Source organism: Cupressus sempervirens, chromosome 1 (assembly GCF_028749045.1).
Source record: "Cupressus sempervirens isolate cs-2001-9-10 chromosome 1, ASM2874904v1, whole genome shotgun sequence".
In the NCBI taxonomy this organism is placed as follows: domain Eukaryota; kingdom Viridiplantae; phylum Streptophyta; class Pinopsida; order Cupressales; family Cupressaceae; genus Cupressus; species Cupressus sempervirens.
In genome coordinates this window covers 699,329,668-699,355,757 of record NC_143118.1, presented here as the reverse complement: position 1 = coordinate 699,355,757, position 26,090 = coordinate 699,329,668, and the positions used below count along the sequence as shown (strand labels likewise).

The 26,090-nt window shown below is 33.4% G+C and overlaps 1 protein-coding gene across 3 annotated transcripts in view; it reads left to right on the top strand.

Annotated features, from left to right (window-relative positions):
* LOC149579863 (uncharacterized) overlaps window positions 1-26,090 on the top strand; it is a 289,230-nt gene that overhangs the window by 87,291 nt on the left and 175,849 nt on the right. Inside the window, exon 6 of one of the 3 annotated variants that reach the window (XM_089787361.1) lies at window positions 7,147-7,423. The exons of 1 other annotated variant lie outside the window; for it this stretch is intronic. In XM_089787361.1, coding sequence (XP_089643487.1) covers window positions 7,147-7,160 — 14 coding nt within the window. In that variant the 3' untranslated portion in view covers window positions 7,161-7,423. Of the gene's footprint in view, window positions 1-5,125; window positions 5,222-7,146; window positions 7,424-26,090 lie in introns of those variants that run through there. One more of the 3 variants, XM_089787385.1, reaches the window with a different exon arrangement.

Genomic DNA, 26,090 nt, shown 5'->3' with positions numbered 1-26,090 from the left:
TTAATCAAGGGGGATTTAATTAGGATTCTAAATAAGTCAATCTTAGGTTAATGGGTTACATTGCCAACCCTAATTGACATGTCAGTTTACACACACACATATTAAGTGTCAAGTGACACTATTAAAATCACATTAGGTAAACAATTTATTAGAATACACAGTCCACCAATATAACTGAGTGTGGGAGGGGGAGTGAATTAGTTATCCAACTATTATCACAATTATGAATAATATTATCAGAAATCATAACAAGATGCTCATGCACAATAACACCAGATATGTTAACTAGGGAAACCCTTGATTAGAGGGAAAAACTTGGTGGGGATGGTACCCACAAGATGATGTACTAATATAAATGTTCCTTTTTAGAGGATGGACCCTGTTAGGAGTCTATGAAAACATTCAGTACATATCAATCATTGTTAGGAGACTTTGAATCTTTGTTAGGAGATTCCAACCCTTTGAAGAGTTGTCCCAACCGTGTTAGGAGTTGTTTCAACCTTGTTAGGAGTTGTAGAAGGAAAATGGACATAGTGTCTAAATAGCTTTAGAAGCAAGATGGATGAACCCATTGTATGAATGATTTCTGTATTATTCCTTGTAGAATAATAGAATTGAACTGTACTTTTCCTTCCTCCTTCTCAGTCCTCCAAACTTTTGCTTCTTCATATCTTGATACCAAATCGCAAACTTCACATCCAATAATCCCTTTGATCACTCACTTAGATTTACCAAATACTCTTCTCTTTTTTTGCACTTCCTTGAACACTTGACATTACCGTACACTTTACAAGCAAGGAAATCACTTTACTTTATATGAAGTCCTTAAAATAATTCCTTGAGTTGGCCTTGATGATTTCCCAATTAATTATAATAGGAACACAATAAGATAATTAATTATTTGGCAACCACATAACAATTTCAGCTCACAGTCTACACCACTTCTCACATATGTGACTTTAGGACTTGAATAATTACTGATCTCATCATTAGGTTGTCCTCTGTCACTGTATAAATTTTCATATCTTGATTAAATCTCTATTAAAAGATAAAATAAAATCATCAAAAACTACTTTTAAAGTACACTATTTTTGCACCAATCTCTCTAAATTATGTATATCTTCTATATCCCTTCAACTTATGTTACATGCACTTAACGTCATTATCAGGAAATGGTGTGGAACACGTCCTTAACTTTGTGTTAGCTAAAAGTCAAAATTTTATCCATACGACCATGATCTCTGTTTGCTACTCTACCACTCTTCACAAAATTACTGCTATGTTGACATCAATGACAAACATAGTCATGAATGCCACATGTTAATATTGCTACATGCTCTCCAATGCTTAGGATACTCCCCCAAATTAATATCACTAGCATTTATGCTGAAAGTCCCCCCCTCCAAGAATACTAAACAATACTCTATTGTTGCTAGTGTTGTTCTCATCTTTTAAAATTGTCTTCATCAATCAAATTTTAAAATCCTATGGGACACTGCTCTTTTCTACATCTTGTTAGTATTGGCATCAATTATTCACATGCTAAACAACTTTTAGCTTCTCCCCCATACATTATAAATCTTCACGCTTCATATTTCCCCCATAGTGATATTCCTTCTTCTTACTTACATAACTTTTTCCTAAGTCTCCCTAATAAGGTATAAGGGTGTCCTCATCTCTCTCCATTCACGTAGAGGATGCTTTTCATGCACATATCTTCCCCAGTGACATCAATGACAAAGAACTCATTATGTCAATGAACTTCTCCAAGTCTTCAACTAGCTCAACTATCCAAAGACACTTTTCAAGACCAATTACCAAGAGTCCTTAATGACTTTGCTCATCATAGATACTCCCCCATACAGGAAGCATCATCATTCAATACAATCAAACAATAGTGTTATGTACCATTGGACTAATGCATTCTCTATATCATCTATTCTGAAGAAGGCATAAGAATAACCCCAAATACAGCTCTCAAGTACTCAAATGTATCTTTAGGTAAAGGCTTTGTAAAAATATCTACAATTTGATCTTAAGTCCTAACATACTCCTATATGATCTCTTTCTCTACTACCTTTTCTCTCAAAACACGATACTTAGTGTTAGAAAGCAATACATGATTCTTAGACATACTTACTATACTTGTGTTATCATAATATATGATAACATGTTCTAGAAATTCTATTCCAATATCCTTCAGCATCTAATTCATATACATAACTTGATTACAATTATTTGTTTCCACTACATACTCTACCTTAGTTGCACTCTATGAAATACAATCTTGTCTCTTGCTTAGACTAGAAACTAATCTTCCTCCAAGAAAGAAAGCTCCACTACTAGAGCTATTTTTGTCATCCATATTGTCTACCCAATCCACATCAGTATTGTTGCCACCACTTTTGTTATCCACATGTTAAAAGTGGTATTCTTTTGATTATCTTATGATGAGTCTAGGTCTTTTTTTTGCTAGGTTAGGAGGTCTTTATCAGGTTTCCCACATCTTCCTTCCCTTCTAGTGAACTAGGTGGATTATACTAAATTCATGTCTCTTAATGGGTAAGTTTAGTACCTAACCTAATAAAGATCATATTATACTCAATCACAACATAATGCATTTCTTCAAAGATGAAATTTAAATTCCCAGTCTTCATATTGCAACTCCTACATGGATTTCCAATCTTCCTTCTCCTCGATGGGTTTTGGCCCATTAAGGTAGATTTTTTGGTCAAATATAGAGGATGTAGTAGAAGCATTTAGAAATGTTCAATCTTCATAATAATGGTGAATACCCTACCCAAAGGTGGCGAGAACAAAGGTCAAAATTAAATCAATGATGTGAATACATTGAAATACCCACACCACCTATTGAAAAGTCAACTGCCCTTTGAGATAGATTCCTAACTGTCAGATGAAGATAATATCAAAGGTTTTTGCAACATCACATCTTATATTCCATATGATAAAAGATAATTCACAAAACTGCAAAAAGTGTCCTTGGCGGTTAAGTGCACAATCATTGTAACATTGCAAAAGGTCAAATAAACTCTAGTTTTCAAGTTGTGAAGGTGCAAGAAGAAAACTAGCAGTTAAGCCAAATAGTTATCGCATGGTCAGAAGTGGTTAGAAGTAACCCAAAGTTAAGGAAGTGACAGAGAAAACTTTGTACTCATACCATTATAGGGTTAAATAATGAGTTAAGAGTCAAAGTTGAGAGCTTGCAAACAAGATAATAGTTAAATCCAAATGATTATTGCATCATCATAGGTAATTATATAGTAAAAGGTTTTCAGGTTGCAAAAATACAAAAGCTAATGTCACATGATCGTGCCTCAGTTTTGGTCTAAAGATGTCAATTAATTAATAGTTGTGAAGTTGTGAAGTGAAGAAACTATCAATTAAAATAGTGATTGCAACATTGAAAGAGATAAAGATGTTAAGTGATTGATAGTGGTGAAGAAGTGATGTGGTTAGATTCGAGAGATTTTGCTACTTCATAGGTTTGAAATAACAGTTAGTTTTAACATTGTGAAGGTACAAACATGGTTAGTAAACAGTCATCGCTACTTTGTTGTGGCTAGTAAAAAGAGTAAGTGAGAAGTGGTGAATAAGAGTTATCACAAGGTCATAGGCTAAAAAGTATTCAAAACATTCAAAGTTGTGAAAATGCAAAAATTCATTTGACAGTTAAAGAAATAAGTTTTTGCACTGTCACACTATTAAGCCATATAAAAAGATATTATGCTACGAAGCTGTGAAATAAAACAATAGTTAGTGAATTGCATTATTGCATCAGGAAAGGTATTGTATGAATGACAATTGCGAAGGAGCAACAAGGATTAAGATGAAAGGGTTACCATGTTTAAATCGTGATTGTTGATAGGAGATCAATGATAGAGATTCTAACTTGCTGTGACTATTATGATATGAAATATAAATTTTGGTGCCATGGTGACTATTACAAATCATAGAAGAATATGGACCATTTTGAGAGTTTCTAACCATTTCTAGTTTATTTTTTTGATGCATTGAATTGTAACTAATGAATTTTAGATTTCTAAATGATTCAAGTACTTTGCTAATGTAACTAATGAATCTGTAACTAGCTAAGCTAAGATGTCATGCCTAACCACTACTTCGGGTTTTTTTGCAAATTAGGACCTTGTTGTTATAAGTTCCTTTCAGTTGTTATGTTTTTATTTCTATAGAACTTGGTTATATTACTATCCTTGAAACATGAGACTTATGCTGAACGCATTTTTTGTTTTGAACTATGTTATTAGCAGTGAGGGTGATTTAGGATTTTGTGATTTGAAACTGGCATATAAATATTTGTATGTTGATAGGGTATCGATTATGTTTATTATGTTTTTAACTCATTGTAAACTACTTTCTGTGTTTGAATGCTTTGGAAAGAAAGTAAATATATTGTATGTTTAATTTGAATGTTAATATGTTGTATATATTTATTATTTGTCATTGTATTTACGTATGTGTGACTGAGAAGGGATTGAATTATTTCATTGGATTTGTTTTTAGTATAGCATATAAGCATATGCTGTAAAGGGATTTGATTCTTCTAAATACTTATAACCTTAAGATGGTTTTGTTTACATGACTCATATTAACTTGTTATTTAAAGGAACCGCAGTTTGCATTGTATATATATACTTGTTATTAAAAGGGCTAAATACCCTAAGTTGAGATGGGCATAAACATTTTCTATTTTAAAAAGGTTTAATTACCTCTTGAGTATCATGTAACCCTAAACGGGTATCGAATACCATGAAAGAGGAAAACATATTCATTGTGTTGGAAGCCAAATTCATGGCGGTGGTTTTGACACAGTTGAATACGCGGCTCTGTGATACTTGATGTGTATTGAATGCTTGTTATTAGGAGTTATGGCACTTAAGGTTTGGTTGGCCAATTCTTGTTGCGAGTTGGGTTTTTTGCAAAATTTGGGCCAGAAACTTGGCCGCATCGCTATGTTTGGCTTAACATCTATGATCTTGTTGCTGAGGTATCGACATAATGAAGGGTGTTGGTTGGAAGGGAAACTTGCATATTTGGTTAAGCTCGATGGAGTTACTCATCAGAAGTTGTCTGTTGTTATTATTAGGTTCTTCTACTTCACTCCATTGTGAAGTCATTTGCGATTATATGTGTAAGCTATGAAGATTGTTACCAGATTTGACTCAGCTTTTGGGGCTTTGGCATCGAGTTGAATTGCAAAGCGTTTTCCATCTTTAGTATTCATGTAGGGGCAATTTCTTACCCTACTCTCTCTTTGTTTACAATTTCATTTTGATATCGATTAGCATGTTGCAAATGGTTATCAATTTTTCTTGATGTAAATTTTACACTGAAGGATGGGTATATGCAGAGCATGGCATTGTGTGCAATGCTTAGCCCTATATATATCCACCTTTGAATGAGAGTTATGGAGATATTGTTTTAGGTGTTGCTATATGTATATTTAATTGGGCTTTTCCCCAAACATGTGTTTTACACCGTGTTAAGCCTGTGAGAAACACATGGTTGCAGCAATTAGCTTGCTGGCTGTTGTGAAATAACAAATATGTTTTTGGGCTTCGAAAGAGGCAAGCTCTGTGAAAACCCATATCTCAAAGCTCACTTGGTTTTCTACAGCAAATAGGTGAGAGGTTTGGCCTCATTCATTAGTTTGCTTTAAATTACGGGCTCATGACCGTAGTCGAGGGCAAAGGCATTTTGTCGAATAGTTAGTATGAAAGCAAAAAAATGTTGAATTTACATGTTATTAGCATAGCATCTTTTATGGTTATTGAAATGTTTGAAAATTTCCATGTATAATAACCAATACACTGTCTGAACATTGTAGTATGGTTCGAATTCCTTTATAACAGTTACATGAGGTTGCGTAAATTGGTATTTGGTTATTTGGTGTCGCATCTTGTCTGTTAGTATATTAGAGATTCTAAATAGTAAATATGTTGTCCATGGGTAAGAACTTTGCAATTTGGCAATTTGGAAATGAGTTTGTATGAACACTCGGTATCATCGATTATGTTCTTTTTGTTTCAAAACAATAACAGAGCTCGAAAAATTTAGTTAACTGTATGCTGTTGGGAATTGTTAGACATGATTTGATTTGATTTGTTTTGAAGCATTTTAGATATGCCAATAGTATTTATATTATGATGAAAATTATATGTGTGCGAATTGGAATCTATTATTCTAGTGATGTTTTCTATCCAATATTGAATTGGAAATTGTGTTCAATGGAAACGATATATTTATGATATATGTGTTTGATGATATGTCATTCAAAACAAGAATATCATATGTGCATTGTTTTATTATCTTGGTCATTTCGAAGGATAAGTTTGGTTTATTATAACAGTAGGAATAAGTAGTATAGTACTACGACAGGTAAATATCATTAAATTGATGTAATAGTTTAGTTATATTTACGAGATCTTAATATTGTAACATTTTTTTTTTTTGTTAAAATAACCTAAGTTTACTTTCAAATCTGGCAGTAGAAGATGAGATTTTTATAAGATGATGAATGTAATATCATGTGAAAACTGACTGTTATTCGTTGCATGTGCATTCTTAGAATATATGTTTGATGTGTATTTTAAGGATAGCTGTAATCAACGTATATCAAGGTGGCTGAATATCGATTTATCCTATTCAGTTAATTAATTCAGTGACAATTTTAAGATAAATTGGGTGGGTTAGTTACATACAAAAGATAATTGGCTTTACCTATGACTTAAACCAGTAAGGTTAAGTACGAAGAACAAGGCAAGTCTCTATTTCGTCATTTCACGAATACCATAGAGAATTCCACTATGTGTTGTCTATGAGCTTACCATATACGGATGCAATATCTTAGCACCATAGTGATGACACCTCAGTATATATATGATTCATTTACTAGTTATTCTTAGTGCGAGTTTAATTTTGCATTGTTAAGAAGATGGTTACTTCTTGCATATTAATTTTAGAATTGCACTATGTTATGTGGTTCAGAGATCTGCATTATGGTTTTGTATATGTTTATTCTAACATGTATGCAGGTGGACTACGCTTTTTAACTCAGTATGTACTGAACCCTCTTTGTGTTGTGTTGCATTTTTGTGTGTATTTCAGGTGTTTCAAGTTGAATAACTAGTAGCTAAGGAAGACTGTTGAAGTTACTTCTTGAAATAGAATTTGATACTTGTAGAGTCCATATGTTGGACATAGGCATCTAAGAATGATATCATACTTTATTATTGTACTGAACTCTTTATGTGTTTAACATTATTTTGGAAATTTATTTGGATGATATCTTCTTCTATTTTGAGGTCTACAAATTGAGAGTGACTCAATCATTGTTCTTGTTCTTGTAATATGTTGATTAAATAATTTTTTTTTCTATGGTTCATTATGCTTGTTCATGGTTTCCTGTTTATTATTATTTTTGTTTAGTGTAGCATTACATAAGAACTCTAAGAGGGAGCCTATATATGTATTCTTCTAAGTTAATAGAAGGGGAATTTTTTTTTGGTGTGAAATGCTCTTTGTTGCAGAGACAAGAAAGGAAGTATTTAATACCATTGATTTATTATTCCATGCATAGGTTAGTCCATGTATATCTTTCAAGTTAGATTGGAAATCTAAAAAAAGAGAGAGTTTTGTATCTTGTTTCAATTTAACAAATTGACAAGTAATGAGAGAATTACTAAAGTTAAAAGAAATACTTCTATTGTGATGTGTAGATCATAGCCTTGCATCTTAACTTCATATCATTTCATCACATATTTTATTCATATTGCAAATCTTCACAATTGCACTATCAATTATCCAAATTCATAAGATGTGTGAATTTATGGAATTGATCTCATCTCAAGACCAATCCATTGCTTGAGTTAGTCTTACCTAGGCCTAACATGGTTTACATCTTCTATTCTCTAGTCAAGAACATACCATAGTAGAATTAGAGAAAAACAAATTCTTTGAAATAGTATGCAAGGGAGCTATACCTGTAATTTAGAGAGAACTTAGTTATCAAATAACATTTTCCCAACTATTGTATTCAATTGTTCTTTATACATTTGGACACTTTGAGAGTTATTATAAGAAAGAAGAATTTGTTTACCAACAGATTTTTTGTGACTTTTCTAGAGAGTTGAACAGTCACTAGACTAGTAGAAATATATCATGAGGAAGGATGGTGCTACCTCATGAAAATGTATCCCCTGTGCTTCAACCTAACCAAGGTTTTAAAAATGACCAATAAGACATAATTTCTTCCTTAAATACATTCACCTGGAGATATAGAAGGAATAATAAACACTATAGACATACTAGCCAATTGCTTGAAGAAGAAAAAGCTAGAATAGAAGCACTAGAAAGAGAAATCCAAAGAAGGGAACTTCATAGAGCACAAAGAAGAGCTGAGTGTGAAGCTCAACAATAACACTAATTTGACACTCTAGATCAACATAGGTTTCTCAAAAGTGTTAAGAAACAAGATGGATAAGATCCTACATTTGACAAACTTACAGAACTTGGTTTTCCTTTGCTAGAAGTACCCCGTTGAAGAAGTGATAGGAAGAGAAGAAGGAGACCACCTTCACCTCCCAAAGCACAAAATCCATTATCTACCACTTGTCAAGGATTAACCCTAATCAGAGTAGTTTCTCCTCCTATTATTAATTTTGTACCATACCTTGCACAAACAATCATGGTAGGTCCTTGGGCCATTGCGATTGGTTCTTTACAACTTCCAGCATATCATCCACTTCCTGGAGGTTGTAGGAAGAATTTTACCAAATTTCCATGAGATGGAAAAACTTGTACGAGTGAACATATCAAGGCTTTCCTTATAGCAACTCATATTTTGGGGGTTGGACATGAAGATGTGGCTATCATATCATTTGTTGAAACTCTGGTCAAAGATGCATCTGATTGGTTCTATCATTTAGGTGATGCCACAATTACAAGCTGGGTCACAATGAGGAAAACACTTGAATCAAGGTTAAAAATAGCTGAAGATGAACACACATTATTATCATAGCTAACTTCTATCAAGAAGTACGCTTGCATAAGCATGAGAGATTTTTTTGCCAACTTTAACAAAATCACTAATAGGATTCCTATGGCAGATGGGCCTACTGTAGGAAACTAGAAAATATTTTTTTATAAGTGCCATGCCACCTGATATCAGCTTTGATTTAAGAAGGACACATCCTACAAAGAATGGTTGTGGAATTAGAAGATGATATGATCTTGGTAGGAAGATGAAAATGTGAGATACAAACTAAGACCAGTACTAGTGGTACTACCTCTTTGGAGGAAATGATTCAAAAGTTGTCAAATGAGCTTATTGAAATGAAGAGATAGCTTCCCAAATTCAATAACCCTTAGCAGTGAAATTTCCATGACCAGGCTAGAAGGAATAATGATGGAATAAATAATGATGGTAGAGCCCTACAATTCACTTGTCTACATCCAAGGTTGGCTATAGAAGCACCCCATAAAAAAGGAAACATGTGTGTATCTCATCTAACAATGGACGATGATAGTGAAAGTTTCCCAGAAGTAGTTCTTATGATGTACTTGTTGACGACTAACAAATTGAGTACCTCAATCTCAAGGGTTGAAATGGATTCATGCTCGATTAGTGACTCAGAAAGGTACGAAGAATGCTATGTCTATAGATGGTACTACATACACCATGCTCACTACAAGTCAAAAAGGCACAACCATGGTTCCCAATCCTCCTTCAAGAACCCATGATCTATCTACTTTAGGTACTAAGGATGCCTATCAAAGATTGAAGATTCTTCAATTGGGTAAGGAACAAGGTCCCTTTGATTTTGTTCAATTCTAAAAAGATTCCAAAATTCAAATTTCTCCTATAGATTTTTTGAAATATAATCCACTTGAATTAAAGGGATTCATAGACCATTGTAAAAGAGATGATATAAATTTGAATCATAATGTTTGCTCAACCTTAGAAGATGAATCCTTGACATCCAATCTTTTTGAATTAGGAGAACCTATGGTTCTAGCCACCTTTCTTGGAAAAAATCCTGAGCCTTTCTACTTATTCCTTTATATAAATGGCTACAAGTTGAACAAGTGTATTATAGATTTAGGAGCTTTTAACAATGTTATGCCCTAACCTATAGCTAAAGCCTTAGGTCCCACTCTCACCAATGTTCATGGTAGATGCTACTCTATGGACAACAAGAGCGTCCCAGTGCTTGGACAAATCAAAGATGCTCAAGTAGGCCAGGCTATTCATTTGGAGAAGAAAATATTGTTGACTATCTTGGTTGCTAATATTCCTACTAGCTATGGGTTATTTTTGAGTACAAGTTTTTGTAGATATTTAGGTGGAGAAATAAAACTAGACTTGTCTTAGGCCATAATTCTAGTGGGTAGCAAGAAAGTTAAGCTAGAATCTAAAGAGAAGGCTAAATTCACTGTTTTGAAATTAGATGATCCCAAAGCTCAGATCCTATATCAAGAATGAGACTTCAAAAGTTATATGCTATTCACTAATGATAATATTGATGAACATGAAGGTGAAGAAGTAGAAATTTAGAAATCCACTAAGGAAGAAACATCACAAATCTGGATACTATAATTCGACACAAGTTGCTCTACCTTTGGCTCAGGTGTAGGAATTATATTGATACGTCTAGATGGCAAGATAGAGCCTTTTTATTTCAAGTTAGAATTTGGTAACATGAATAATACAACTGACTATGAGGCCTTGCTCAAAATTATTGTGGGAAAAGAAAATGTGGTGAAAATCCTAAAAGCTTGAGAGGATGCAGAAATGATTATCCATCGGGTAAAGGGTTAGTATTTTATGAAAAATCATAAATTGAAAAACCATTGCAATAGAGTGTGGAATTACATTGAAGGATTAGATGCCTTCTCAATAGAGTCTATGCCAAGAGAGTTGAATTCAAAGGCAGACTCATTAGCAATATTTTCATCCCTACTATTGCCCCACCCAAGATTTAAAGATGAAAGGTATCATGTGGAAGTCATATATAGACCATCTATTCCTGACAATGAAGAATACATGTAGGTATTTGAAAATGATAAGAGCCTACAACTATTTCTTGATAATGCTAGGAGTTTTAATGAAAATGATTCAAGTTGTTGTCAAGAAGGTCACCCCAGAAAATGGAAGAAAGAGGAATCTAGCATCATCCAGTTACAAGGTAATATTATTCCCTCGACTTCGTATCATTGGAAAAATTGTTTAATTTCCATGATAATTATTTCAAGAGGAAAAGAGCAGAGAAAGGACCTACCACTGATGAATAAAAAGGAGTGAACATTGGATGTGAAAAAATCCCTAGAATGATTAATATTGGAAAATACTACACACCAGAAGGAAGGGAAGAAGCTAAAAAAAATTTCTTAGATACCAAGATGTGTTCGCATGGAGTTATGAAGATTTAAAAAGTTTCATGAATGGAAAATTTAGGCACGAAATTCCTTTAAAACTAGATGCTGCTCAATTTTTATAGAAACAAAGAAGCTACAATCCAATGGTTGTTGATGCCATATTCAGAGAAGTGGATAAAATGCTTAAGGAAAGAATCATATACCCGATCCATTATTCCACTTGGATAGCTAACATAGTGCTAGTTAGGAAGAAAAATGGAGAGATAAGGATATGTGTAGATTTCCATAATCTAAATCAGGCATCATTAAAAGATAATTATGCACTTCCTAATATGGATCACGTATTACAGATGATGGCAGGTGCATAAATGATGTCTATGTGTGATGGCTTCTCGGGTTACAATCAATTTGAAGTGGAAAATAAAGACCAACATAAAATTAGTTTCACCACCCCATGGGGGACTTGCACATATCACAAAATTCTCTTTGGCATCATCAATGTCAACACCACTTTCTAATGAGGGATGAAACTCATTTTGTAGATATGAAAAGTAAGATTATTGTCGTATATTTAGATGACTTAACAATGTTTTCAAAGAAGAGGAATGATCATATAGGAGATTTGAGGAAAGTACTATGTAATGATGATGGGAGCATGTAATTTCCTTAAATCCAAAAAAATTAGTTTTTTGCATGATGAAAGGGAAGCTACTAGGTCACATAGTGTCCTAAGAAGGTATACGATTGATCCAGAATGGGTCAAAGCTATTCAAAGACTGAGCTTTCCATCTAATAAGACTGAGGTCAAATATTCTTCAGTCAAGTAAAGTTTCTTACGAGATTTGTTCCATAATTTTCTGAGATCACCAAATGTATTATGGATATGATGAAAGGAAGTGCAATTTTCAAATAGAGTGATCCTAGAAAATAAGCTTTCAAAGTTATTAAAGAAACTATAGCTATCGCTCCTATTTTGTACCACCCAAACTATAAGAAGGACATCATGATCTACTGTTACACTTCTTAGCATACCTTGTGATCCATTCTTATGCAGGAAAAAAGAGAGGGGGTCCAAGATCCTCTTGCATTCATGAGTATACCCCTAAAATACCATGAGTTGAGGTATTCCCAAGCAGAAAATCATGCCTTCATTGTGGTAAAGGCTTTGAATAATTTTAGATTCTATGTCTTGCACTACCATTCTATAGTGTATGTTCCCAATATAGTAGTGAAAAGCATATTGACCCAACAAGATGTAGGATTTAACAATAGAGGGACATGGATAGTGGAAACTCAAGAATACAACATAAAGATCAAACCCAAAAAGCTAGTAAGAAGGAGTGCATTGTGTAGAGCTATGGTAGAAAATCAAGTGGATAAAGAACCTAAAGTAAATCACTTAATCTTAACAGTGAGTGTGTAGGATCCATGGTTTGAGAATATCTTATAATTCTTAATTTATGGAGAATGTCCTAAAGGGCTAACAATGAAACAAATGAGAGATCTAAAGATGAAGGTGACCAAATACCTTATTTGGGAGGACAAATTATAAAACAAGTCCATATATTGAACCTTCCTTAGATATGTAGATAAGCAACAACAAGAGATTGTTGAAGACATTCCATAGTGAAGCTTGTGGTGGACACTTCTCCTCTTTAGTCACTGCTTTCATGATACTTAGGCAATGTTACTATTAGCCTAGAATGTTCAGAGATGCTTACCATTGGGTATTCAAATGTTCACAAAGTGGGTGGAAGCCAAGGCAACAAAAAGAACTACTACTTAGGTAGTGTGCTAGTTTATCGAAGAGAATCATCATGGTATGATTAGGGATACCCACAAAAGTAGTGATGGATAATGCAACTTATTTTTACTCCATTGAAATGGCTGAATTTTGTTTTAAATATGGCATAATAATTAGTTACTTTTACGACTATTTTCCATAAGGAAATGGTCAAGGTTAATCCAAAAATAAAAACTTGATCAACATCTTGAAGGAGCTTGTGTTAGATAACCACAAAAATTGAGAAAATAAAATTCATGAGGCACTCTAGGCTGACAAAGTGACTTCGAAGAGGGTGATTGGCATTTCCCCTTTTGAACTTGTTTATGGAATTGAGGCAAGCCTCCCCTTACCATTAGAATTGGCTAACAACAAGTTGAGAATGGTAATAATAGATGACATTTACAGAAATGACCTTGATAAACATATCCTATACCTAAGAAAACTTGAGGAAGAAAGAGAGAAAATTGTTGATCATATTACACAACACTAGATGAAGGTAAAGAACATGTTTGATAAGAAAGCCAAACCTTGAAAGTTCAAGGTAGGAGATATGGTGTTGCTGTGGGACAAGAGAAGAGTTGCTAAAGATATGCATGAAAAATTTGAGACACTCTACAAGGGTCCATTGACCATTCATCAAGATTTCAAAAGAATCTCTTTCAAGTTGGTATATTGAGATGGTGAAGTACTATCCTTGACCTATAATTGTCAAGATTTGAAGCTATACCAAGTTTCCAATTGAAAATAGGTAACCCCTATATTGTATTATAGTTATGTTTAGTTCCTATTTTTGTTTCCCTAGTTAGTTTCCTTACCTTTTTTCCCTTTTCCTTGTTTTGTTTGGTTGTGTTGTCACCGTTTGTTTGTTCTTTTGTGAAACTAGAGGTATATGATTCCTTGCTCAGCTATGCAAACATCCAAGTCCCTAGATAGATCCAATTGTCACCCCCACCTTTGTTCTCCACATGTTAAAGAAAATGAAACTTAGATGTCAAGTTAAAAGTGGCAGTCTTTTGATTATCTTATGATTAGTCTTGCATTACAAGCTAGAGTTGCCATTGCACAAAAAGATTGACTTGTTAATACCTCATACAACAATTATACTTATAGAAAACAGAGGCAATTAGGACATGTCATGAATCCGGAAGGGGAAAGTTCACAATTAGTCCAACAATTCCCCCCTCAACATTACCCAAGGAGATTCAAACCTCTAACCAAGGTCTGATACAACTTGTTACAAGCTAGAGTTATCGTTGCACCAAAAGATCAACCTGTTAATGCCCCATACAACCACTATACTTATAGAACACAGGAGGTAGTTAAGCCATGTCATGAATCTCAAAGGGAAAGGCTAGAAGGTAGTCCAACATCTAGGTCTAGTTTTTCTTAGGCTAGGAGGTTTTTATTGGGTTTTCCTCATCTTCCTTCTCTTCTTCTGAACTGGGTGGGTTATCCTAAATTTATGTATCTTAATCGGTAAGTTTAGTACCTAACTTGATAAAGATAATATTTTACTTAGTCACAACATATTGCATTTCTTTGAAGATGAAATTCAAATTCCCAGTCTTCATATTGTAACTCCTTAGGAATTTCCAACCTGCCTTCTCCTTGGTGGGTTTTAGCTCATAATGGTTGATTTTCTGATCAAATATAGAGGAGGTGGTAGAAGCTTTTAGAAATGCTCAATCTTCTTTATAATGATGAATACCCTAGCCAAAGGTAGTGAGAACAAAGGTAAAAATCAAATCAACAATGCAAATACATTGGAATATCAATGCCACCTATTGAAAAGTCAATTTCCCTAGGAGATGGATTCCTAACTGTAAGATGAAGATTAGAGCAAAGGTTTTTGCAACATCGTATCTTATATTCCATATGATAAAAGATAAATCGAGAAGTTGCAAAAAGCATCCTGAACAGTTAAGTGCAAAAGTATTGCAACATCACAATAGGTCAAATAATCTATGGATTTCAAGTTGAGGAGGTGCAAGAAACAAGCTAGCAGTTAAGCCAAATAGTTATCACATGCTCACACATGGTTAGAAGTAACCTAGAGTTAAGGTGGCAATAGAGCAAAAGCATGTATCCACGCTGTCATAGAGTTAAATGATGAGTTAAGATTCCAAGTTGTGAGCTTGCAAACAAGATAACAAGTAAATCCAAATAATTATTGCATCATCAAAGGTAATCATAGAGTCAAAAGTTTTCAGCTTACGAAACCAAATAAGCTAAGTTCACATCATCACAACTTAGTTTTGGTCTAAAGATGTTAAGTGATTAATAGTTGTGAAGCTACAAAGTAAAGAAACTATCAATCAAAATAGTGATTGCAACATCGCAAGGGATAAATATGTTAAGTTATTAAGAGTTTCAAAGAAGTGATGTGGTTAGAATTAAGAGATTTCACTACATTATAGGTTTGAAATAATAGTTAATTTTAACATTGTGAAGGTGTGAACATGGTTAGATGCAGTCATTGCTACCTTTTTGTGGTTAGTAAAATGACGTAGTGAGTAGTTGCGAAGTGACAAATAAGATTTATTATAAGGTCGTGAGCTACAAAGAATTCAAGATATTTGAAGTTGTGAAAAGGCGAAAAACATTTGACAGTTAAAGAAATAATTTTTTGCACTGTCATACTATTAAGTGATGAAAAAATATATTCTAGGATACAAAGTTGTGAAATAAAATAATAGTTAGTGATCAGGTAAAGGTATCATATGAATGAAAATTGCGAAAGAGCAACAAGGATTAAGATGAAAGGGTTGTCATTTTTAAATCATGATTGTTGATAGGAGATCAACGACAGAGATTCTAACTTGCTGTCACTGTTAGGATATGAAATATAAAATTTTGACACCAAGGTGACTATTATGGATCATAGAAGAATATGAACCATTTTGAGAGTTTCTAATAGTTTCTATTCTAATAGTTTCTACTTTATTTCTCTAATGCATTTAATTGTAACTGATGGCTATTAGATTTCTAAATGATTCAAGTAGTCTATTAATGTAACTGATGAATTTGTAATTGGCCATGAACTATAAGAGGGAGTTAATAGAAGGGTCAAATTTTTTTGGTGTGAAATACTCATTGTTGCAGAGACAAGAAAGGAAGTTTTTAATACCATTGATTTACACTTCCATTTATAGTTTAGTCTGTGTGTTTCTTTCAGGTTAGATTAGAAATCTAAAAACAAACTAAAACTTGTTTCCTATTTCAATTTAACAAACTGAAAAGTAATTAAAGAATTGTTAAAGTGAAAAGAAATACTTCTATTGTGATGTGTAAATCATGGCCTTGCATCTTAACTTCATATCATTTCATCCCACATTTTATTCATATTGTAAATCTTCACAATTGCACTATCAATTACATAGATTCATAAGATGTGTAAATTTCTGGAATTGATCTCATCTCAAGACCTATGTATTGCCCAAGTTAGTCTTGCCTAGGCCTAACATGGTTTACCTCTTCTATTCTCCAGTCAAGAACATACCATAGTCAAATTAGAAATGAACAAATTATTTGGAAAGCATATGCAAGGGAGTTGTACCTATAATTTAGAGAGAACTTAGTTATCAAATATAATTTTTCCAACTATTGCATTCAGTTGTTATTTATACATTTGGGCAATTTGAGAGTTATTATAAGAAAGAACAATCTGTTTACCAAGAAGTATAAGCACATAGAGTGTAATCACTTGATTTGAGATACCATATCCCATACTCAAATGTTCCCTTCAAGTATTTGAATATCCTCTTTACTATTGCATAATGACACTCCTTAGGATCAACTTGAAATCTAGCTATAATTCAAATTGCATTTTCCATATTTGGTCTAGTGTGAGTCAGATATTGCAAACATCGAATCATGGATCTATACTTTGTTTTCTCAACTGTAGGTGTCTCATCTTTGCTAGATAACTTATGACTAGTTGTCATTGGTGTACCAATAGGCTTACAACTTTCTAAGCCAAATCTTTTCAACAAGTCTTTTAAATACTTCACTTGTGAAATAAAAATTTCATCACTATTTTGCGCAATCTGCAAACCTAGAAAGAACTTCATCTCTCTTATCATATGCTCATTTCAAACTCATTCTTCGTTTCTTTAGCAAACTTATCACTTGCTTTATCATTGCCTCCAAATATTATATCATCAATAAATATTACTATTATTAGCAAACCACTCTCAATTTCTTTCAGCTACAAGTTACTATCTACCGTACCTATAGCAAATCCAAGTTTTTCCATAAAAAATTTCAACCTTCCATACCAAGTTCTTGGTGCTTGCTTTAGACCATATAGAGATTTCTTCAATCTGCATACCATATCTTTTTCTTCTATTAGAGGGAAACCTTCAGGCTACTCAATGTATACTTCCTCCTCAAGTTCTCCATTCTAGAAGGCTAATTTAATATCCATTCAGGAAGGCTGATTTAACATCCAAGAACATTCTCACTACTTCCATTTTGGCTACAGGGGCATATGTTTCTTCATAGTCTATTCCTTCTTATTGGAAATAACCTTTGCGTACAAGTCTAGCCTTGTTTCTTACAACTTCACCTCATTTATTCATCTTGTTTCTAAATACCCATTTGGTTCCAATAACATTCTTTTCTTTAGGTCATGGAACTAATTCCCAGGTGTCATTCTTCATAATCTGATCCAATGATCATCTTTGCATGCTTCATTGGTACTCATAGGTTCAACTTGAGAAATCAAACATAATTCCTCATTAACTTTGTTTCTTATCATCATTCCTTTGTCTTGGCTTCCAATTATCTCCTCTAGTGGGTGATTCTTTATTAGGTTCCTATTGGAGGTAGGAGTTTCTAACTCAACTCTTACTTCTTCTCTTGTTTAGATCTTTGTTCTCCTTTTTTCTCAACAATTTGAACATGATTCTATGGATCACTGTTAGTCTTAAAGAAAACCTCTACATTCTTTCTAATAGTTTTAATATTTTTCTCTTCTTCATCAAAAATTACAATTCACCATCTTTTCCTTACTTCCAAACTTTTCATCAACTTTTATATTTGCACATTCCACTATTGTCTTGTTTCTATGATTAAAATATTTATAAGCTTTGATTTTCAAAGAGTACCCAAGAAACATACCTGTATCACTTCTTGGATCAAACTTACCAACATCATCATCTCTCTATATGTAACACTTGCTTCCAAAGATTTTGAAATACTTTACTGAAGGTGTGTGAATAAATCATAACTCATAAGGATTCTTATTTATAATTTTTTTAATCTATACTATGTTCATAGAGTATATTGTTGCATTAACTTCTTCTCTCAAAAATATTTTGGATATATCATTCTCAAACATCATTGCTCTTGTTGCCTTTGATATAGATATATTTCTCCTTTTTGTTATCCCATTTTTCTTAGGGTCTCGAGTGAATATAATTATCTCTTAATTTCATTCTTTTCAGAAAACATGTTAAATTCTCTAGAGGTGAACTCTCCTCCTCTATCAAATCTTAAACATTCTTATCTTAACACCAAATTTGTTCTCAACTCTATTCTTAAATATCTTAAACTTCTCAAATGCATTACATTTCTCTTTAATAAATGCTACCCACATTATTCTAGGGAAATCATCAATGAAAATCATGAAATACCTTTCTCCACATAATCCTCTTATCCTGGTAGGGCAACTCAAATCTTTGTCAACAATCTCCAACTTCTCTCTAGTAGTGAATGTCATGCTAGGAAATGATACGTTCTACTTAGCTGTGATACATTCTTTACGAATAATATTAGTAGGATTCGTAATCTTAGGCCAATATCTAACTAAAAGTGTGCTACTAATCTTCACAATGATATTAAAGTTTATATGAAAAATTCTCCTATGCCATAACCAACTGTTATCCACTTTTGCAACCAAACATCTCAATCTCTGTAAGATTCAAATGAAATACATTGCCTCTAGATCTTATTCACGTTCTAATAAACTTACCATCTTTATCTTTGATAATGCAGGTATTTTCTATGAATTGAAATTGATAACCTTTATCTACCAACTATCCAACACTCAACAAGTTATGTTTTAAAACTTCAACAAAGTAAACATCATCAATGTTAGTCTTTCCATTAAGTGTAATAGATCCAATTCATGTAATATGTCAGTAAGCATTGTTTCCAACTCTAACAATACCTCCATCATGATTCCTAAATTTAACAAACTTGTTCATATCACCATTCATGTGATGCAAACATCCATTGTCTATTATCCAATTAGATTTATTTTCAACTTGGGAAACTAGAGCTTTCTCCTCTCTAATTTCTATATCAAATCATCTTCCTTAATTTCTACAAATCATTGCTTATCATCACTTTCACTCTGAACTCTTTCATTAGATCCTTCATCTACATTTGCATACAAACAAATTCTAGGTCTTCTAGGCATAAAATCTCCTTTATACTTTTTTCTCTCTTTTAGGATATTTAGATGCATCTTGACCAAATTTATCACAAGTCCAACATTTAAAGATACTCTTACCATCTGGTTCTCTTCTTACAAGAAGGGCTATACATTCTTCAATATTCTTATCTTCATTAAATCTATTTCTACTACTACTAGCCAAATCTTCATGAGTTCTTACACTCGTAGATAGACATGGTTGAACACTTAAGGCACTAAAACATGTCTCCACTCTTAGTCAATTCTTCACATCTCAAACTAATTTTTTTGCTTCCAATCTTCCAAGAAAAGTTCTCTTGTGAACTTATTAGAATAGGGTTTCAAAAGTTCAATCATTTGTACTACTTGATTAAATGACAGTGTTAAAGTTTTCAAGATCTTCCACATAACCTCATCTTCTTCCTTGGTTTCACCATATGACTTGATTATTGGAAAAATCTTAGATATCCTACTAACATGGTTTCTTACATATTCATCTTCCATCATTCTAGCATCTTGAAATAAGCATATCCAACTCTTCTATCTTATCAATTTTTTATGTGTATCACCTTCAAAAGTAGATTCTAAAGCTTTCCAAAATTTATGAGATATATCTAGTGACTTTACCTGGCTATATTCATTCTCAAGAAGAACTAATAGTAAGACTTCTCTAGCTCTCGTATTGTACATGAACAAATCTCTTTCTACTTTGATGTATTCTTTAAGAATTTCTTTTTTCACAATTTATTTGTTATTCTTTTTCAAAAGCAAATAACCTAGAACAATACATAGTAGACGAGTCTTCATCTTCTCTTTCCAAGTCTCATAGTTAACCTCATCAAACTTATGACTATCCTTTCTAAAATGACTCACTAGTGATCCCACAAAGTTGTTAAGCTTTCCCTTCAAGAACCCGATGCTCTAACACCAATTGTTAGAATATATAGTCCAAAAATATAACTAAGAATGGGCTGGAAAGGGTGAATCAATTCTCCAACTATTATCACAATTATCAACCTTATTAAAACTTAACCATTGAAGAAATACAATTAGAAATAATAATAAGATACTCATGCACAATAAAATAGATATATTAACTTGGGAAACCCTTGAGCAGATGGAAAATCCCTGTGGTTATGGTACCCACAAGATGATGTACTAATATAAATGTTCCTTGTTAGAGGATGGACCCTGTTAGGAGTCTATAAAAACATTTAGTACTATCAATCCATGTTAGGAGACTTTGAATCCCTGTTAGAGACTTTGAACTACTTTTAGGAGATTTTAACCATATTAGGAGTTGTGCCAACCCTATTAGGAGTTGTGGAAGCTAGATGGATGGACTGTCTAAATAGTTTTAGGGGAAAGACCAACGAACCCACTATCCAAATGATCCTTGTAGAATAATAGAATTAAACTATACTTCTCCTTCCTTTTTCTATGTCCTATCAACTAGACCTTTGTGCCTTCTAATCTCAATACCAGATCACAAACTTTGCATGCAATAATCTCTTGGATTGCTCACTCACATTTACCCAACACTCTCCTCTTGTTTGCACTTCCATGAAAAGTTCACATTCCCTTACACTTTACAAACAAGGAAAACACTTTACTTTATATCAAGTCCTTAAAACTATTCCTTGAGTCAGTCTTAAGGCTTTCCCATTTACTTATAATAGGACCACAAATGTAATACCCCAACTAGAGATCCTTGGAAACAAGGATATTTATAAGCCAAGATTATTTAAAAAAAAAGAAGTATGGATGTATACGACATATGACGTTGAAGGATCTCAAAGATCACAATGGAAGGTTGAACAAACATCCGAACACCAATAGATCTCCAAACTCCACTATTGACCAAAATGCCTAACCATGGAATGATGTAAATGATTTTGAATCTGAAACATTTTGAAATCAAAATGAAATTCATGGTATTCAAGAACACCATAGAGGGTAGCCAAAACACCTCTAAATATTTTTGGTCAAATCAAAAAGTGTTTTTTGTCTGCCCAGACAAGTTTTTCCAAGACCCTGGCAATACTTTAATTCAAGACTATGTGATACTTTCTAGTATCGTGCAATATTTCTAAAGGAGTGCGATACTTTCAGGATCTAGAAAAAACTTCTCCTAAAGGCATGTGATACTTTACCACTATCATACGACCCTTCTCTAATGGGCATGTGATACTTTAAAGTATTGCATGATAGAGTTTCTATGGGCATGCAATACTTTAAAGTATCACACAATAGAATTTATATGGAAATGTGATACTTTCTAGTATCACATGATTCTTCTTCTTTAGGTGTGCGATACTTTAAAGTATTTCCCAATGCTGATGCATGGTTGCCCATGAAAAGAAAGAAAATCTCCAGGAAAAATAAGGGGATAAAAAAAGAATTAAGAACCTCCACAATGAGGAGTACTGGATCTATAGTCAAGGCATAGACATTCGAAACAATAACTACAAGACCAAACTAAATCTTACCATCTAACATAGCAGTGAAGGGAAAGCATTGAAAGCAACATTGCAATGTATTGAAATAACAAGCTAAGTGTATGCTTCCTCCCAACCATAATAGCATCATGGAACCTCAAAGGTCCTAGCCATCCCCTATGCGTAACATCCCAAACTACCAATAAGAAAGCATACTTTGGAACTTGAAGCACCAAGTGAAAATATCCATTAATGGTCACACTGGGATAATAGACCATCTTTGTACACTGATCCCTAGCAGTGGTATGGGTAGCAACACCTCCCAAACACGTGAAACTCATAGGTGCACTCCCATCATGCTGATGGAGATAATTATCCAACCACAAACACACATAAAGAAAACAAGCCCAAGCTTGGAACAGTGTGGAACCAAATCCCCAATGGAAGGCTCTCGCACTATGTCCTTGAACTGAATTGAGTGCTCACACATTTTATTATCTTTAAGTTTTATTACCACCCAGTGTATTATTTAGTTATCAATTACTTAAAACTTCCTTTGCCAACCCACTAGACAATGGTCACTAGGCTACAAGATAGAAGCCCCCTCAATATGCTACCCTACCCTACCCATTCCCATCCAACAATGAGTGCCTATAGGCATGCATATTCCCAACTCAACCCTAAATTATCATAACTCCATTGAAATACAAATGGGAGATCAAGACTTGGAAGTCACCCAACAATGTACGTGCACATACTCATGTGTGGCACACCATCATCACGAAGATCATAACATAAGGATTGGATGAGAACACAAGCATAATATCACTCAACCAAAAACAAGCTCAGGAGGACAGATGTGACACATCCCAATGCAACATGAATGTGAAACAATAGTCTGACTGACATCTAAATGGATGATTTAGGTGCATGAACAAATGTACTTGTGTGTGGCACACCACCATTATGAAGATCATAACACAAGGACTAGATGAGAACACAAGAAAAATGCCACTCAACCAAAAATAAGCTCTGGAGGACAGATGCGACATGCATCCTAATGAAACATAAAAGTGAAACAATAGTCTATCTGATATCTAAATGGATGATCTAGGTGCATAACCAACATTATACCAAGAAACTTGAGAAAATAGGCAATACACAAAATGAGGTAAGAAAAGCAAAAATTGGAAAACTTCATTAAAAATCCCATTTGGTCTTTGGGCACAAAAGCCCAAAAAATCCAATAAAATTTGGGTTTAGACACTGTATGCATAAACAAATAGCATAATGGTGTGAAATCCTAAACCCTCATCCAAAAATTAGGTAAATGTTCATATCTAACCAATTGGGTAGAACCAACAAACATAAAAAGAGGGGAACACTAGTTCTCAACCTTCAAACAAAAACCTACTAGAAATAACACTAGAAATAGAGTTGAAACATGAAAATAGGAGAGTCCTACCTGATAGCCAAAAGGGCTAAAACATAAAATAGCCAAGTAAAATAAGTAACCCATAGATGTAGCCAAAAATGAAAGCAAAGCAAGGTCCCCCTGAGCTGGATCCAATGAGTCCATCCTCGCAAAGATGTCACGGTCATAGCTCTCACAACAAATAGAAAACCAATCCTTCAGAAAAGGATTTTAGAGAAAGATCTCAATTTTCTAAATTGTAAAAGTGAAAAGTGAGGAATTAAATTCCTCTTTCAATACTTATTCACTTTTTGAGTGAATAATTGATTAGGGAAAATAGCCAATTAGACTAGCTAGACACTAAATTGACCCAAATGAAAGTAGGCTATTCCTAGTTATAGGAATTCATCTATGGCAAAGCTGCCAGAAATTTAAATTCAATTAAAGAAAGCTCGAAAACCTAGAAACCAAAATCAAAGAAGGCTTTAACAACTTTTCGATAATGCACAAACACGTTCAATAGTCAAATAACATAATTTAATTGAGTCTAAATTTAAAAAATCATTAGAAGGTTTAATTAAACATTTAAATAAGATACATTGACCTTACAAAGATGACATTGGTAATAATGAATTGCTGAATCACTACATCCATTGTGCCACTAGTGGGGATATAAATCATGCACACTAAAACATATGATCAAGTGCAATTGCATATCATATCATAGCCAAAGTAATAAATACATTAAATACCTAATTTAACAATTTACTCAATTGTACTGATATGATCCATTTATATCACTCACATTCACATAAAACATAATGAAGCAAGAATGAAGTAAATATCCATAGCAAAAATCCATCACATAACAGAATTAGGGATATGTCCAAATACCAAATATCATCATAGATCTACTATCATCTCAAAATGCATCAACATGAAAATACGATAAACTAAACAACATAGTAGTATAGCATCTATCATACTGAAATTGAAGTATAACATCTGACCCTCGGGTCATCACAAAAGTAACATAACATGAGTATCAAGTATCTCTTGAATCAAAATATGAAAAGGTATTGACTACAAACATGAGAGGCACTACAACAATAAGATAATTAATTATTTCACAAACACATAGGACTGCTAGCTCTCAGTCTACACAACTTTTCACACGTGCAACTTTAGGACTTGCGTAGTTACTAATTTCATCATTAGGATCTCCTCTATCAATCTATAACTTCACATATCCTTATTATATCTCTCTTAAGAGATAAAATAAAATCATCATAAGCTATATTTTAGATACTCTATTTTTGTACTACTCTCTATAAATCACATATATCTTTTGTATCTCTTTGACTTATGTTACGTGCACCTAACCTCATCATTAAGACATGGTGTTGAACATGTCTTTAACTTTGCGTGACCTAAACCAAAACTTTGTCCATACAACCGTGATCTCTATTTGCTACTCTATTATTCTTCAAAGAATTACTACTATGTTGACACCAATGATAAACATAATTATGAATGCAACATGTCAATACTGCCACATGCTCTGTAATGTTTAGGACACTCCCCCAAAGGAATATCATCAGCATTCATGCTAACAAAACTAACATGCTACTAAATGTAGGTTTGAATCTCTTCATTAGGTTGAACCTTGGTTTTACAATTTGTTCATAGGGTTGGTTAGTGTTTGTCTGATTAATTGTATGGTAAATTTTCCTTCACACTCAATTCAAATATTAGTAGTTTGATAAAATTACACACACACACACATGAACTAAATTTGTATAATTAATTGAAAAAACATTCAATTTTTTATTTTGATAAACTTTTCCATTTCTACACCTAATTAAACATAACTAATTTGCATAATTGAAATGCCATAACATTTTTATCAATTCAAATCAAATTATTGAAATAACCATCATAATGCATGCATATAAATAGAACATCAAAATAATTATAATTAAGTATACTAAAGTAATTATTGTACGACATAAATTATTTTGGTAGAAGTCTAGTCAATCAAATAACGTATAACAAATATCAAATCATAATGTAGAAAAATAAATGCATCAATTGAGCTATAATAGATCGGGGTGAAGTCTAACATCATACTCTTCTAGGGATGAACTTCCTTCTGCACTTTATCAAAAAGATATGTGTACTTAGATCTCATATGTGGAGCATCCTCCCATGATGTTGTGCCCTCACCATAACAATCCCACTAGACCCTATCTTGGTCCATCTCTCTACCTTGTCGTGTAAGGGTCTATTAGGCTAAAATATGAATGGGCTCCAAGGCTAGATATACATCTCACTCTACCTAGAAGGTACCCCAATCTATAATGCGAGACCCATCATATATATATTGTTACAAGATAGGGTTATCATTGCACCAAAAGATCGACCTATTAATGCTTGATACAACCACTAGACTTATAGAATACATGAGGCAGTTAAGCCATGTTTTGAATCTCAAAGAGGAACATTGGTAGTTAGTCCAACAATCCCCCCTCAGCATTACCTGAGGAGATTCAAACCTATGACCAAGCTCTGATACCACTTGTTACAAGTTAGGGTTGCAGTTGCACCAAAAAATCAACC